The 16,527-nt window shown below is 37.8% G+C and overlaps 1 protein-coding gene and 1 long non-coding RNA gene across 2 annotated transcripts; both read left to right on the top strand.

Moving 5' to 3' along the window:
* Nucleotides 1-1,861: 1,861 nt before the first annotated feature.
* Nucleotides 1,862-7,016, top strand: LOC131889970 (hatching enzyme 1.2-like). Its single transcript, XM_059239211.1, has 6 exons — nucleotides 1,862-1,954; nucleotides 5,398-5,816; nucleotides 5,877-6,166; nucleotides 6,237-6,504; nucleotides 6,574-6,758; nucleotides 6,821-7,016. Exons 2-5 carry the CDS (start codon nucleotides 5,718-5,720, stop codon nucleotides 6,691-6,693), a joined length of 777 nt encoding a protein of 258 aa, XP_059095194.1. The 5' UTR covers nucleotides 1,862-1,954; nucleotides 5,398-5,717; the 3' UTR covers nucleotides 6,694-6,758; nucleotides 6,821-7,016.
* A 1,307-nt stretch (nucleotides 7,017-8,323) lies between these two features.
* On the top strand, nucleotides 8,324-9,059 carry LOC131889973 (uncharacterized). The gene is made up of 3 exons (XR_009374259.1): nucleotides 8,324-8,502; nucleotides 8,573-8,801; nucleotides 8,914-9,059. It is a non-coding gene; the product is annotated as an uncharacterized LOC131889973 (long non-coding RNA).
* Nucleotides 9,060-16,527: the final 7,468 nt, after the last annotated feature.

Genomic DNA, 16,527 nt, shown 5'->3' with positions numbered 1-16,527 from the left:
AAGATGTTTTACCAGAAACAAAGGAAAGAAGGTTGAGACAGTACAGTATTTGAAGAAAGTACCTAAAATTGTATGTTTTCCTAAGCATTCATGAGCTTTGTCTCAACCCAGGATTCAGGGCCAATGGCAGTGACAGCCTAGGCTTAAGGTGCGTTTTGAGAATGTCCATTCTCCCAATTCTTACTGTACGCATCTCTGTGTGCGGTAATTCAGTCAGTTTTATTTATTTTAAGAAATAAAAGACTATAAGGTACAATGAGTATTTTTATTTAATCCCAGATGTTTGTGTTGAAAGAACATTTCGAATGACCTTTGATTTGGATAAAGACCTTTATTGGATTTATTGGATAAAATGAGAACAAAATTGATCATACAAATGGATGGCGATAACATAGATATAACTTCTGCAACTCAACTGGACTGTTTGATCTTATTTGAAAATACGGGCATGGATGGTATGATGTATCTAGAGTTGAGGTCGAGGAGTAGGTGGTTTTAAATGAAGGCCCGGATTAACCTCAAGTCCATTGCCTCTGATCAACGGTTCTCTTCTCTCGAAGTGTCTTGGGTGAATAGAATACTTAGGAAGACGGGCCATTACTCTGATCTCAAGTTCTTAATAATCCAACACCTCTCCATTCTGGGGATTTGAAAGTTTGCATCAATTGCCAACATAACATGCGGGAGGATCAATCCGGACACCATGACCACCAATCAAGGTGTCCAACCAAAGTCAATCCTCAATAACATGGTCTTGGAGAGAGCTGTGCTCACTTATAAAGTGGCCTTGATGAAACCAGGGTGTTCTCCATAGTCAAATCATTGATGTTATGGTGTTTATTACTACTTTCCCTTAACGGTTGCCAATGGACATTGGACAACAAGATCTATTAATTAGTCTATTCTAACTTCTGCCTCAAACATAGATACCGACAATGTGAATAGATTGCTTGAACAAAGAACACAGATCTAATACTTGATGGAGTAGATTAGCTGTTTTCGGCAACAAGATTGAATCACCAGTGTAAATGGATGAGTAAGATTCAAGATTCAATCCCAAGATGCCATCCTGGGATTCAATCTTGGAGATTCAAACCTGGACTTCCATCCTAGTGTAAAGGTATCCTTAGAACAATGAAGTTCACCTGTTTAGCCTCTCAGGCTCATTTATCGTTTTATTCACTTCCTTCCAATATTCGCTAAGTAGATAGCGCGTTGATATTGTTGATCCGGCTGCAGTTTCAAATCAGATTTGGAGAAATTTTGAAAAACATTTCATATCAGCCCTAGATTCAATTTTAAGGCTATCCCGATCTGCCAACTCAAATTCGTTGGTAGACCAAGTATTGTTTAAAGTTTAAGTATTCGAGGTAAAAAGGAAGCACGTTAATGTCCCTAATGTTGATGAAGAACCTTAAGTTTTGGCTTTCATGATGAAATGATTCATTTTTCACGATGAAGTCTTTCAATTCTATTATCATTGCAACAAAATTATAGTTGCCACAATTGCCTTCTTTCTCATCTTGCCTCAAAAATAGAAACGTTTTCAAAAGAGTATGATATCGAATAAGTTTGCGAATATTGGAGAGAATAGTGATATTTCAAAGCAAAGGTGTTCAACTATGCTTTAGCAATTGCTGAATTGAAGAATGAATCTTTATTCAGAAATACTGAAGGGGAGGAAAAGTGTATTTGTGAATGCCAGTGGTAGATTGTGGCGCAATTCTACAATTCATTTGTAAGATAATTCCAAGAATACTAAGCCAAATTTGTTCCGCAAGTGTTCGGTTCCTTTGTGAATTCCCAAATACGACGTAGGTAAGTCAGGTTGATTAGGTATTATAAAAGGGACTCCAATATGACAAGCAAGCATCAATCCTGTTTATTAAGCAACATGATAAGATTAACTCTGGTGCGTTGCTTGTGGTCTTCAATGTTTCCCATACATGGGCAGGTACGTTTCATTTCAATATTAGTAAATTATTATTTCATTCACGGCTGCGGCGTAAATTAGCAAGTGGCTCGTGGCTCATCCCTCAGCGTAATCAAATAGCCTCAACAATTGTCTAATACGTGCACTAGTGCAAGTGTACATGAAAGTTTGAGAATTGATTTGGATTTCTCAACGGGACTGATTTTGTTCTAGAATTCTTCTCTTGCCTCGATTTTTGTTCATTCGTGATATTCCACGATAAAAATAATAATAATAATCTTTATTGCGACTCTTGGTCATGTCATGGCGTAAAAGTAACTATAAAATAAAATCTGATGTATATTACATTATACAAAATGGTAAAACAAGAAGAATGTCAAAAAGGTAAAGGCAATAAAATAGTTGACTAGAAAGTGATATCACAATGAGTATGACTAAAATTGGTTCAATGCACATGAAAAAAGGTAAGAGGTGAGTTGCAGATAGCACAAAGACAGGTAGGTAGAGGTAAGTGATGAAAATCTTGGTTATTGCAGTAGAGTGGATGGGCCAAAAAAGGCTTAATTTGAAACATTGGTTGAAGCTTGTCACCAGCGTCTTTATACTGGAAACATTTTGCGTTGAATATCGTAGCTCTGACAGATATAAACATGAAAATAGTTGTTTTTTCCTCCTAGAATTTACTCTGGGATGAAAATTGAAGATAAAATTTGGGTCATATCATAGCTTTTGCAGTTTTGCAAGTTATCAACCCAAGCCGATATCGTGCATTCGGAAGACTGGAGTACAGAGTTAAATGGGGGAACTCATGCTAATGATATGGTCAGCTTTCTAACAACTCTAGAACAATTTTTTTTGGAGCTATCAAACTTAGATTACCAATAAAAAGATAAACATAATCGAGGCTAAATAAAGCGGATTTAAAGTTTTTGTCACCTTTTCACAAAGCACTGGAAATAATTGATGCCCAAAATGAAGCTCTGAACCAAAGGCTAGATAAAACCCAAATCATTGGAGTATTGAAAGTATGTAACGAGGCAATCAAAAGAAAATTGATAAAAACCTCGGATTCATTATATTTTTCATATATTTTGAGAAGATAAAACTTTGTAATGTATCCCAGATACTTCACATTTAAGCGTAGACCCCATAAAATTTGCCAGTTTTGTCAAAACAATTTTTAAAAAAATAAATCCTAAATTAGGCACAAGATAACTAATTTTGGAATGTTGTTGAGATTTTTTGCACGAAATAGAATCGTTTTTTAACAAACCTTGGCGAAGCTTTACAAAAAATGGGCTAGATATATGGCACGTTCAAGTCCAGAGATAGCATCTCAATGCTAACTCTGTTCAATTCGAATGCCCAGCCGCATCTTGAATATGCTTCACCCATTTGGGCTCCAATGAGTTCAGCAGATTTGCAAAAGTTCGAACAAGTCCAAAGATGTTTCACTAGGAACATCACAGGAATGAGAGAGCTCGCGTATTGGAGAAGACTAAACAAGTTGAAACTTGTCAGTGTGCAAAGAAGGTACGAAATGTATCATACTGTAAGTTTTCAAAATCGTTCATGAGCTTTGTCCCAACTTCTTTGTGAGATCTACTAATAATAATATAGAAACATTTTTAATTTTATTTTGAAGATGAATTCCTTCAAGTTCTTACTACAGCCATGAAGTAATTATCATTCTCTACTGAATGTTATTACATGACCAGGGCGTGACTTTTTCAAGTAATGTAACCGGTAACGAGTTACTTCACTTAAAAGTAACGGTAACGGAGCGGTTTTTTCCCTTCCATTACCGTTACTTTCTTCTTTTTTGAACGAGGGAAATAAATAAAGTACTAAATATTTCCTCCTCGATTTTGTTTTGAAGCATCCATCTCAAATGCAATAACTTATTTGCTACTGATAGGATCAAATATGTAATAACGGGAGGCTGCGACTAAGGTTATCAATCTCATTTTTGTGATGTTTAACATTACTAGTTGCATGATGGAAACTCACAAGTTAGTCTTAAAATGTAACACTGATTTTCCTCGCGTTAAACTAGTGGAATAGTTGCTATCAGTAAACTATTTCCAAATCATAAAAATTACTGGTCACAATGTTTAGTAAATGGTTAAAATAGATTAAAAACAAACACCCCTTTATCCTAGAACCCTTGTATATTTGTCATTTGTTTCACTTCTTACGTCCTAAACGTAAAAAAATCGCATTACTTTTTTTCTTCAGCTTTCGGCCCTTTTCTGCAAAAGTAGAGGTATCGGTAACGCTAACGGTAACGCTAACGAGAACGCGTTACTTTTTCTAAAAAGTAACGTTAATGGTGACGCGTTACTTTGTATCAGAAACGGTTCAACTCTCCACATGACCTTTTCCACGCTGGTCATGCCCATAAGCAGAAACGAAGTCCATGAGACTGTATCTATGAAACAAGGGTGATTCAAAATATGAATTAGTTGCACCATGTTTAATGATCATCCTATTTGTTCAGCCGTTTAAAAGAATAGGGTCACAATCATTATTCACACTCGATCATTAACTCCTCCAAGGAATTGAGGCTGGACGATATCAAAAGCATATCAACATTCTTAAGCGCTCCATTCTAAAAGCTGACAACTTGTCATTCTTCAATCTCCTGAGAGGCGTTCCACAGTCGATTCCGATGTAGAGAGGGAGTGAAGGGAGTTTGACGAACATTAAAAGGTCGAATAAGAATTGGTCATGCCGACTGAACATTCATTTCGCACCCAATAGAGGAGCTCAAGGGCGGAGTTAAAAGGGGCACAACTATAACATTTAAATAAAAGTTTAATGAATAAAAGTGGGCCGAATATCGTCTTGAACTGCTGGGATTCCAATCCCGGTAGCGGTAAGGAAGTCCGCACAAAAAAAAGAATGCCGAAAAGTTTTTTCATCAGTAGACCGGGGCCTCCCTTGTCCAACTGATAAGATCTATAGAAGCTATGTCAACCCAATCAATGTGTTTAAGTCTCTCAGTTACGTCGAGAAAGTGCTGTGTAAGCTGGATCACTATCCTAAGATTTGCCCTAATGCCGTGGAAAAACAATATATTGTAATTCATTGTACGATGACCACAAGAACCCAATTCAAGTAACAAGCTCATTCAAATGTTTTAGGATCATTGCCCAATGCGATGGCAAAGTTGAAGAACATTTACAATCAAAAGTGACAATGACCTTTCAATATTGCGGCTGGGTGTAATACCTATTCAAGTCCAGAGACCTATTTACCATAAGAACCCTGTTCAAATGATTGTCCAAACCGCTTCGTGAATACGCTTCCGTAACTATATATTTCTAGACACTGGATGTCGGACGACCGGCCATTCGGTGGGATAAACAGCAAAATAGACTGGGTTTTCATCAATTCCCAGTGGACCATCCATCGTACTGTTTTACCAACCGAGAAATTTAAAATTCTGTCTCTCTTTAAAGAAAACGAAACATTTCTCACCTGGAGGACATGGAACGGGCTCGAGCGAATTTAGCATCCGGGAATTTCGTGGCGAGGGAAGACTCAGAACTGGCATGTTCTTCTGAATCTCGCCGTGAAGATCGACCAATGGACCGAGTATACGATGCCAATGTCCTTCGACATTGGCCAGGAGGCATTGTCCCTTACAAGTTTATTTCTACCACTTTCACCAAAATTGCCAAGGACGTGATTGCCCAGGCCATTGCTCACATTGAGCAAAACAGTTGTATTCAAATTCGCCCAGCAACGCCCTCTGACGTTCATACCGTTGGCATGACCAATGAACCCAATGGGTTGTTACGCTTCTTTAGGATTTTCTGAAGGGAAAGGTTTCCAAAACCAGCATCATACGTACAATCTTGCTCCCGGCGGATGTGATGTATGTATATGTGGCATAGTTCCTACCTAAGGGTTATTCAAATCTCTCTCTTGTAAATAGTATGTAAGCACAGCGGTCCATGAGTTTCTACACATTCTGGGTGCCAGTCACGAACAAACGCGTCCAGATCGAGATGATTTTGTTTTCATTAATTGGACCAATATTGAGAGCGGTAAAGAACACAACTTCTTCAAGACCCGATCACCCACGACTCCGGCTTCGGTTCCGATTTGCAACTCGGGACCTACTTCTTCGGGACCTGACTTTTTCGGCTGTACTACATCCAGTGTCACGGATACTTATGGATTTGACTATGATTATCAGTCTGTGATGCATTATTCCAAGACTGCGTAAGCTGTTGTCAATTAATCTGACTCGTTACCACATCGAGGTAACACACTACCCTTTCCTGTTTTATAGATTTGCCGTGTCCAATTCTGTTCAGACCATAACTCCCATTCCTACCGCCAGTGTGACTGTGGGAAACAATGTTGGAATGTCCCCATTGGATATCTCCAAACTCAATGCTGCCTACAATTGTCCCAACCGTAGTCCATCGAGTTCATGTGATATGTCTCTTATTGGCACAATGGGAACGCTAGATCAGAGCACGGCCATGGATGGCTGCGAGATTTTCATCACCGTTCCTGTGGGACACACCATCGAGTTCTTTTTTACTGACTTCAATGTAATTGATGTCAAGATGCATGGAATCTGATGCTTTACTTGATCTCTTTTTCTCTCTTCATATACTCAGTTCCCAGATTGCTCCAAGTCCATCGCGATCCATGATGGTGAGATCCCTTCAGAATTTAACTTGATCGGCGAGTATTGTTCCACAACATGTGCCCACGGTCTTAACGACCAGCTCCAATAAGGCTCGCTTAATGATTAGCATTCCTACCAACGGGCAATATAGTTTGAAATGGAAAGCCGTAGCCAGTAAGCAACCGTAACAATAATAGTAATATTGGGTTGGTGATAACACAATTCATTTGTTAAAGGCCCTTGCTGTTCTACTGTGGAGGTTGCAGGCACAACACCGGGGCAAACGAGTCGTTTGGGAACTTATGACATCGAGTCTGTCACCACAACAATCAATGGCGCAACCCGCCCAGTTTATAAAATGGGCACTCAATCGTTGGCTTATACCACTCGGAATGGGTTATAACTACCTACAATATAACAACTACCTCCGGAGGAATTTTCATCCGAGGGGGTTCAGCCACATGCCCAACTGCTGCTTACAGGCTCCGATACTACGACGGCTCAAACACTGTTGACTCGCCCTCTTGGTCAGTCAAGTGTGTTTTAGGCAAGTTAATACCGTATATTTTGTTATTGTTTTGCAAATTTTTACAAATTCCCAAAGTTAAGCAAATTGCTTTTTGCATTACCTATATGTTATTTCATCGACATTCATTCCTTCTTCTCTTCAAATGGCTCAATTGTTTAAAAGCCAAGTGTTTTCTGTAGACTTCCCACTACTGGGAATGGAATTCCCACCACTTCAAAACTAAGAACATTTTGCTTTACATGATATTCACATATTATCTGATCCACTTACGAATTACAGTCGTCAGATCTGGCTAGCCCTTGAATGTATGGTTGATTATTAATTCAAAAACTTGTCCAAGTGGTGATCTAAAGATTCCTACAGTAAAACCGCACCGTAATAATTTTTGGGGGAAAGAGATGGTGGAACTTTGGAAATAATATTTTTTTTGAAAACTGAACAACGTTTATTTCAGCTTTTTTAGCTCATATTAGGTGAAAGCAATGCATCCAAACCTCCGATATGATGCCCGCTGGATAACCAGTTTATAAAAAATGAGACCCGGAGATTTCAAAAATTTTCATAGACCGAGGTTCAGGGATTTACAAATTTTCTATGAAACGGGGTCACTTTAAGCAACATACGTACATTACAAAACTTTGGTTTAACAAAATGTCCACAGATTGTGGAGCACCTCCAACAGCAACTGCCGTAGGGGCAAGCACACTTTCACCGGCCAATCCTGATAGCACTGTTTTGGGATCAGTTGCAACCTACAGTTGTGCCAATGGAGATGAGGGATACGCCTATTGCGCCACTGACGGAACATGGAAACAAACGGATAACTTACCGCGCCCAATGTGGCCTCTTCCACTTCGACGTCAACAACAACAACAACAACAACAACAACAACAACACGACGACGACAACATCTACAACAACAACCACCACGATGACGACTTCTACTAACCACTACTACCACCACCACCATACTACTACAACTACAACTACAACCACCACCAATACTACAACTACAACTACAACTACTACTACAACTACTACTACAACTACAACCACTACTACTAACTACTACTACTAATACTACTACTACTACTACTACTACTAACTACTACTATACTACTATACTACTACTACTACTACTACTACTACTACTACTACTACTACTACTACTACTATACTACTACTTACTACTACTACTACTACTACTACTACTACTACTACTACTACTACACAGAAGCGACGAACGACATTGTTGGTGTTCCTGAGACAGTCATTTCTCAATGATCATGGCTCTATTTCCGTTTTATCAACCGAGGGCAACGAATTGCTCTGCAATATCCCTTCAGTGGCTTTTACCCTAACAGAAGACACTGTAAATGGTTTTTTCTGGTGAGTTATTATTGTTTGTTTTTTGGTTCCGGGAAAAAAAAATAGCTATCTTGCAAAAAATGTTCTACAGAGCCCATTCAGGTCGCAACTCCGGATTCAAATTCAGAGGTTAGACATCCAACGGGAGTTACGGTGTCGACGAGATAATCTCACTCTGTTGGGCATTGGCAACACTAGCCTTCGTTTCTGTGGCACTTTAAACAACCAACTGACCTATATCTCCAATCGTAACTTTGCGAAGTTCATCTTCAACTCTGATCGCGGGGTCCAAGCCGCTGGATTTAGAGCTGTTATCGAAGGTAAACCTTTCATTTAAACTTTGATTGGTCAATGAACCAAGGGCAACGACCATCTTGCAATGATGGATATATATAAATATATTAGGATCTGAAAAACTCCTTTTCCTTATAGTTATGGAGGTATAAGGATATCCAGCCTTGCCAGTGACCCTCTTATTGTGATTGTGACCTCGTCCTTCACAATTCCCTCTAATATCACTTTTATGTCATGTTCAAAGCAACTTACGTGCAATAAATTCCGCAGACTACTGAGCATAACTTACAAAAACAAACTAATTTGGTGTGAACAAAAGCACACACTCAACACACAGGAAATATGGTGGCTTGAAAATAAGTGTCAGAAAAGAAAGCGATTTTAGTGTCTGTGGCAATGGTCAAAGTCTTGCCCGGTTTTAAGTGGTGCACATTGTATAAACAGTGGTAAAAATACCCTTTAAAGTTTTGACGGATATCCCCATCCCAAACACATCTTGGCATTTTTCTACCTCAAAAAGTCATAGGTAACATATTTGATTTTATTGCTTTATGGAATTCTAGCCCACATAAAAAACTTACATACCTAAAAACATTCTAAAAACTAAAAATTTCAAAAACCTACTCAAAGTAAATTGTGAGCACACTTAATTAGGTCTTGAATATAAATCATGATATCATCCATTTCACCGTTACTTAGTTCATCGTTTTTAGCGCCAAGATGACCCGGTTATATCTTGATTCAATTTCCCAAAGAATTAATATCGATTTTTAAAAACATAAAAACGAAAGCTTATTTTTCTTTTTCTTGCATAGCCTCACAATAGCTAAAAATGCTATATAATGTCACTTAAAGCGCACTAAAAGTGTAATCTTTGAAAATGTATTTTACAATCATCATGTGTACACTTAGCTACGCATTCAATTGAATTCTGAAGACAATGCATACAGAGAACAATGTTATCGATTTTGTCGTTTCTTGAAGACTTTGTTGAAACTGATTAAAAAACTAGGGAAAAAAACCGGAAACACAGAAATAAACTCAACAAACTGGTCTAATACAAAATGAAATCAATACACTAATGAACAATAAGTTCTAACTGTAAGGGACCAATACAATCAAACTAAAGAACTACACATACCGATTTGGAACTAGAAATACTACACTGAAATCAGAGAGAAACTGCTAAAGCTAAACATAAACACAAATGAGCAATAAACTTATTAGGTTTTAAAGTAATTACGTCTTACCAAAGAGCCGTGAAAAGCCAAGCCTAATTGAGTGAATGAATGAAGGCTGAAGGTTTGCGATCACTTAATCCGTTCAGGGACAAAAGATGGCATCTTTCTGAGCAATTGATTACCAAAAGTTTCGATTAGACTTTTTAAACTAACCTTGATTTGATTGTAATGTTGTAGCGAGTATCATCCTGTATATTTGACTGTTTTTATGTGCCCACTTTGTCGCGGATTCTTGTTTTTCTGTCTCGTTGAATAAATGGCGTTACTAGATAGTATTTTTTTCAAAACCATTTGACTATATGGCGAGTTAAAACGACGAGAGTATCAGTATAGGCACATGATGAGGACAATTCCAATCGTACATTCAGGTCTTTGAGTTAAAATTTTTCTTGCTTTTGTCTCAGCAATCAAGCGCCCAGCTGTGGCGTTAAAATGGCTTCACATTGAGCTGAATTGGTGGTATATATAATTGATGAGAAACTATGAAAAGTAATTCAGTCAAAAATGAACTTAAATCGTTGATCTTTAAGCCCATTTTATAGCCCAAGTTCCAACGCATATTGTATTTAGTAACAAGTTGCTACCAAACTTCGTTGCTGTCTGTTTTATGTGTTTTGGACCCGTGAGCTACTTCCCCTTTCCCATCACTACGAACACCATGACCTATACAACTGGTCAACACAATCGGAAAAATGGACTTGAATTTCACAAAACTTCTCGTTGGAGCGTGGCATGCAACGAAAAAGAAATAAATCTGGGCATTGAGCATATCAAGGAATTGGGCCGGCAGCGCACTTCTTCTTCAAGAGAACAAGGTTGTAAATATGGCGTCTATTGTTGGAACTGGATGGAATTTGCAAGTCTTTTTTTTTGTTTTGTTATTTGGATCCCTTTTGCATACATGTAAAATCAATCAGAAAATGAATGAATGTACAAGATATAGGGGAAACTCATGTCTGCAAACACGTATTAGTGAGTGGTTACCTTTTTAATGTTGGATGTTTTGGAGAAAAGAATGTTTCCGTTGAGGAGGAATGAGTAAAGGAAGGAATAATAAGAGAAAATAAGTGATACAGCGCTTTGATCAGAATAGTTTCTCGGTAGTTACGATGTCTTTCAAAATTCTGTTGTCTACATTGTCGGTTATGTAAATGAGGGTAGACAGTTCATCATTTTTGAAGATGGTATTTTGGTATCTAAGATATGGGTTGACGTACCCTTAGATATATGATCAGTAAAAATGAATTTAGAAGCTTCTGTGGATCTGCATCTGAAATCATTTTTCTGATCATTATATAGGGAGATGGAATGGCGCAGGTTGAATAACGCGTCGCACCCAATTTAGCCATGCTCGGTTTCATGGGTTCGGTCCCAGGTCTCGCCTAACCAATATTTCTAGTGGACATTGACGCCTCGAATGCGGCCTATCGTGGTAAGCAATATCATCATCAATTATCGATGAGCAGCCATCCTTTGAGATGTATTCTCGCAAATAACACATTTATTATTACATTTCATATGGCAAAAAATCCTTTGATTTCATTAGATTATACTTTTTGGAAAAGAGTCTTGGTGTGAGATCCGTAAGCACATTTAAGGCCCCATATTTGAAGCTTTTTTTATTATGTGCGCTATAGTGGCTCTAATCTGCGCTATCTTTTTCCAGTTAATATAAAAATAGCTAGGTTGTAATCTATTTGAGGTAGGCTTGCTGGGGTACCGTATTGGTAGAGTAACCACTATCCAATCCGCGAATTCTGGTTTGATCCCAGGGAAACCGAGTTCAAGCGTCTTTGCGCATTTTAAGTATAGCATAAGCTGTTGCTTTAACAGCTTAAATTGGCGAACCTGCGGTCATTCCCAAGGTGAGGTAAATGATAATAGTTTCGTGATGACAAAAGCAGGAACATCCCTCCATTGCGGCGACACCCGTCATTCACATGGTAGGCCGAGCGGAGAGTTGCCATTTGACTTTGTAACAAACAGACAAACCAGACAATTCATTTGCAGGTATTAGGAGGATTTGTCAAACTTGATGCATAATTATTTGGAAAGTATTTGTTGAACATATATTGATGGTGTATATAAATTACTCCAAAATTACTACAGAGAAGAGTAATATGTTCCAATTCAGGAAATCGCCGACTTGGAGGCCAAGAAATCGAACAATCTTCGCTGAAAAAAAATCTAACAATGAGTGATAGCTTCCCATTTATTTTATAAGTTACGGTGACTATCAGTTGGATCCCCTCTTTATCAAACACTTTAATGACCAAGAAAGGTTTTGGGATGAAACCAACAACCAATTTTGTTAGAACCAATATAGATTACATAGAGTTCAAAATTGGCCTTATTTTCCAATGGGACGTGATCTGAAAGGTTAGGTGATTCCTTTTTTTACCGCGAGGAGAAGAAATAGTGTCACCGCGGCGTCGGACACTCTTAAGCGGCTTGGAACTAGATTGGGCCGTTACATTTACTTATTTTTCCTTTTTTAAGCACTTAACGTGGCTTTAATCATGAATGTTATGCATCAAAAAAGAAAACACTGTGGCATATTTTTCATCCCAAAAAGTATTTATTACTTGCCTGAAAAAAAATTGAGCGTCAAGTTCGATCGACGTGTTAAATCGACGAAAGTCAGAAAGTCACATCATAGTGTGTTTGGCTTTGCCCTGCGATAGTACGAGCCACAGAGGAGCCGGCCAGCACATATAACGACTTAAACTTAAATAGAGCAGATATTTGGCTCATGGGTGAGTATTTGATATTTTTTGAATGAAACGTGTGCCAAAGAGTGTATTCTTTGATTCAAAACTAAACATTCATGATTAAGGCCATGGTCGTGCTAAAAAGGAAAAAAATACAAGTAACGGCTCAAGGTCGTTCAAACTAGTCCTAAGAGTGTTCAAACAGCCCTATGACACTATTTTAGCTCCCCTGGTAAGTAAAAATTGAATCGCCTAACCTTTAAAGATCATTCCTCATTCCTTTAATGAGTTTGAATGTAATTTCAGTGTCGTAATGCGCAAAGATGCATTTACGAAAATTACTTACATTGTCTAAATCAACCCTTGAGGAATCCCAATTTAAATTTTCTCACTATTTGGTTTGTGCATCGTCAATAACACTTGCTTGCTCTCCCAACCCAAAGATAGCTTTCCAACCATTTCAACAAAATTCCCTCAAAACCATGTCTCAAATACGACATGTGATAATTTATGTTTTTTTTTTCTTTGGAAATGTTGTTGAGCAAATTCGTTTTGCATTGCACGGCTTAATATTGCTTTCTAAATCCAAATTCGCTACTTGCCATAAAGACCTCTTCAAAATATGGAAAAACCTGACTGTAGACACATTTTTCGTCTACTTTGCTGAAAATACTGAGTAAGCTCATTGGCTTGTAATTGTTGACATCCAACTAGTCCCCGACTTGAAAAGAGGAATAATTTTAGCGATCTTCAGCCTATCTGGGTAAACAACTTCAACCAGTGATTTTTTTACTAAGTATAGTTAAAGGCTTATTCAATGAGGTTGCCAGTTTTTTAACTGATTAACATTGATAATATTATGAAAGACAGCTCTGTTTGTTTCCATATTATTTATGATATCAACTATTTCTAGATCACTAATGGTCTGAACTTAAATGTATTTGTTGATTTGTGTAGTCTACCACCCAAATCATGTTACCTTTTCCATCCTTGCCAATTTCAATCATCTTTTGTCAGACTATCATCGTGAATGATGATAATAATAAAACTAGCACCATCACCCCCGTCGTCTAACCATACGTAACGGTGTTCAAAAAGCCTTACTAAGTTTCAAGAGAAATTCCTAAAAAACAACTTGGCAACCTTCTGCCTCAAAAAATCAGTGGAAACAACTTTGATTTTATTGGTTTATGAAATTTTAGCCCACATAAAAGACTCATATACCTAAAAACGTTATAAAAAGAAAAAAAATCAAATACCTACTGAATGTAAATTAGGAGCACACTTATTTAGCTCTAGTATATAATTCATGATATTTACTATTTCACCGGTACTTAGTTACATGGGATTTAGTGGTGCATGTTCCGAGTATCGGAAACGGTTACTTATTGATCATCTATATTTTGTCAGTTCTTGTGTAGCTAGATTTCTCCCAGTGTTGTACAGTAGACAGTTTTTCCGCTAATAAAGCAGTTTTTTCAACCGCTACAGGCGTTCAGACGTGTTTTTCTTGGGCTCGTCGAACTGACGCTCTGTACAGTCCAAATGTCAACGCTTCTAGCCCCAAAATGCCCCGGTTATATGTCAATTCAATTTCCCAAAAGATTTAGTATCGATTTTCAATATCACAAAAATAAAAATATTTTCTTTTTTCTTGCATAATTTCAAATCAACTTAAAACCTTATACAGCCATATCTAAAACCCTCAAAAAAGCAGATTTTTGAAGATTCGTGTGAAAATCGTCCAAAGGACATTTAGTTGAGCGGTCATTGGTAATTCCGCAAAAATCGACGAAGTCTTAAAAAAGCTGTTTTTTAATCAGTTTCAACAAAGTCTTCAAGAAACGACAAAATCGATAACATTGTTCTCTGTATGCATTGTCTTCAGAATTCAATTGAATGCGTAGCTAAGTGTACACATGATGATTGTAAAATACATTTTCAAAAGATTACACTTTTAGTGCGCTTTAAGTGACATTATATAGCATTTTTAGCTATTGTGAGGCTATGCAAGAAAAAGAAAAATAAGCTTTCGTTTTTATGGTTTTAAAAAATCGATATTAATTCTTTGGGAAATTGAATCAAGATATAACCGGGTCATCTGGCGCTAAAAACGATGACCAGTAACGGTGAAATGGATGATATCATGATTTATATTCAAAGACCTAATTAAGTGTGCTCACAATTTACTTTGAGTAGGTTTTTGAAACTTTTAGTTTTTAGAATGTTTTTAGGTATGTAAGTTTTTTTATGTGGGCTAGAATTCCATAAAGCAATAAAATCAAATATGTTACCTATGACTTTTTGAGGTAGAAAAATGCCAAGATGTGTTTGGGATGGGATATCCGTCAAAACTTTAAAGGGATTTTTACCACTGTATATACAATGTGCACCACTTAAAACCGGGCAAGACTTTGACCATTGCCACAGACACTAAAATCGCTTTCTTTTCTGACACTTTATTTTCAAGCCACCATATTTCCTGTGTGTTGAGTGTGTGCTTTTGTTCACACCAAAATTAGTTTGTTTTGTAAGTTATGCTCAGTAGTCTGCGGAATTTATTGCACGTAAGTTGCTTTGAACATGACATAAAAGTGATATAAGAGGGAATTGTGAAGGACGAGGTCACAATCACAATAAGAGGGTCACTGGCAAGGCTGGATATCCTTATACCTCCATAACTATAAGGAAAAGGAGTTTTTCAGATCCTAAATATATTTATATATATCCATCATTGCAAGATGGTCGTTGCCCTTGGTTCATTGACCAATCAAAGTTTAAATGAAAGGTTTACTCTTCGATAACAGCTCTAAATCCAGCGGCTTGGACCCCGCGATCAGAGTTGAAGATGAACTTCGCAAAGTACTAGATTGGAGATATAGGTCAGTTGGTTGTTTAAAGTGCCACAGAAACGAAGGCTAGTGTTGCCAATGCCCAACAGAGTGAGATTATCTCGTCGACACCGTAACTCCCGTTGGATGTCTAACCTCTGAATTTGAATCCGGAGTTGCGACCTGAATGGGCTCTGTAGAACATTTTTTGCAAGATAGCTATTTTTTTTCCCGAACCAAAAAACAAACAATAATAACTCACCAAGAAAAAACCATTTACAGTGCCTTCTGTTAGGGGTAAAAGCCACTGAAGGGATATTGCAGAGCAATTCGTTGCCCTCGTTGATAAAACGGAAATAGAGCCATGAGCATTGAGAAATGACTGTCTCAGGAACACCAACAATGGTCGTCGTCGCTTCTGTGGTAGTAGTAGTATAGTAGTAGTAGTAAGTAGTAGTAGTAGTAGTAGTAGTAGTAGTAGTAGTAGTAGTAGTAGTAAGTAGTAGTAGTAGTAGTAGTAGTAGTAGTAGTAGTAGTAGTAGTAGTAGTAGTAGTAGTAGTAGTAGTAGTAGTAGTAGTAGTAGTAGTAGTAGTGGTTGTAGTTGTAGTAGTTAGTTGTAGTAGTAGTTGTAGTTGTAGTTGTAGTAGTGGTGGTGGTGTAGTTGTAGTTGTAGTAGTAGTGGTGGTGGTGGTAGTGGTAGTAGAAGTCGTCATCGTGGTGGTTGTTGTTGTAGATGTTGTGTCGTCGTCGTTGTTGTTGTTGTTGTTGTTGTTGTTGTTGACGTCGAAGTGGAAGAGGCCACATTGGCGCAGGGTAAGTTATCCGTTTGTTTCCATGTTCCGTCAGTGGCGCCAAGGCGTATCCCTCATCTCCATTGGCACAACTGTAGGTTGCAACTGATCCCAAAAACAGTGCTATCAGGATTGGCCGGTGAAAGTGTGCTTGCCCTACGGCAGTTGCTGTTGAGG

This window comes from Tigriopus californicus, chromosome 11, assembly GCF_007210705.1.
Source record: "Tigriopus californicus strain San Diego chromosome 11, Tcal_SD_v2.1, whole genome shotgun sequence".
NCBI classification, from domain to species: Eukaryota; Metazoa; Arthropoda; class Copepoda; order Harpacticoida; family Harpacticidae; genus Tigriopus; species Tigriopus californicus.
This window is presented reverse-complemented; position numbering and strand designations above follow the sequence as displayed.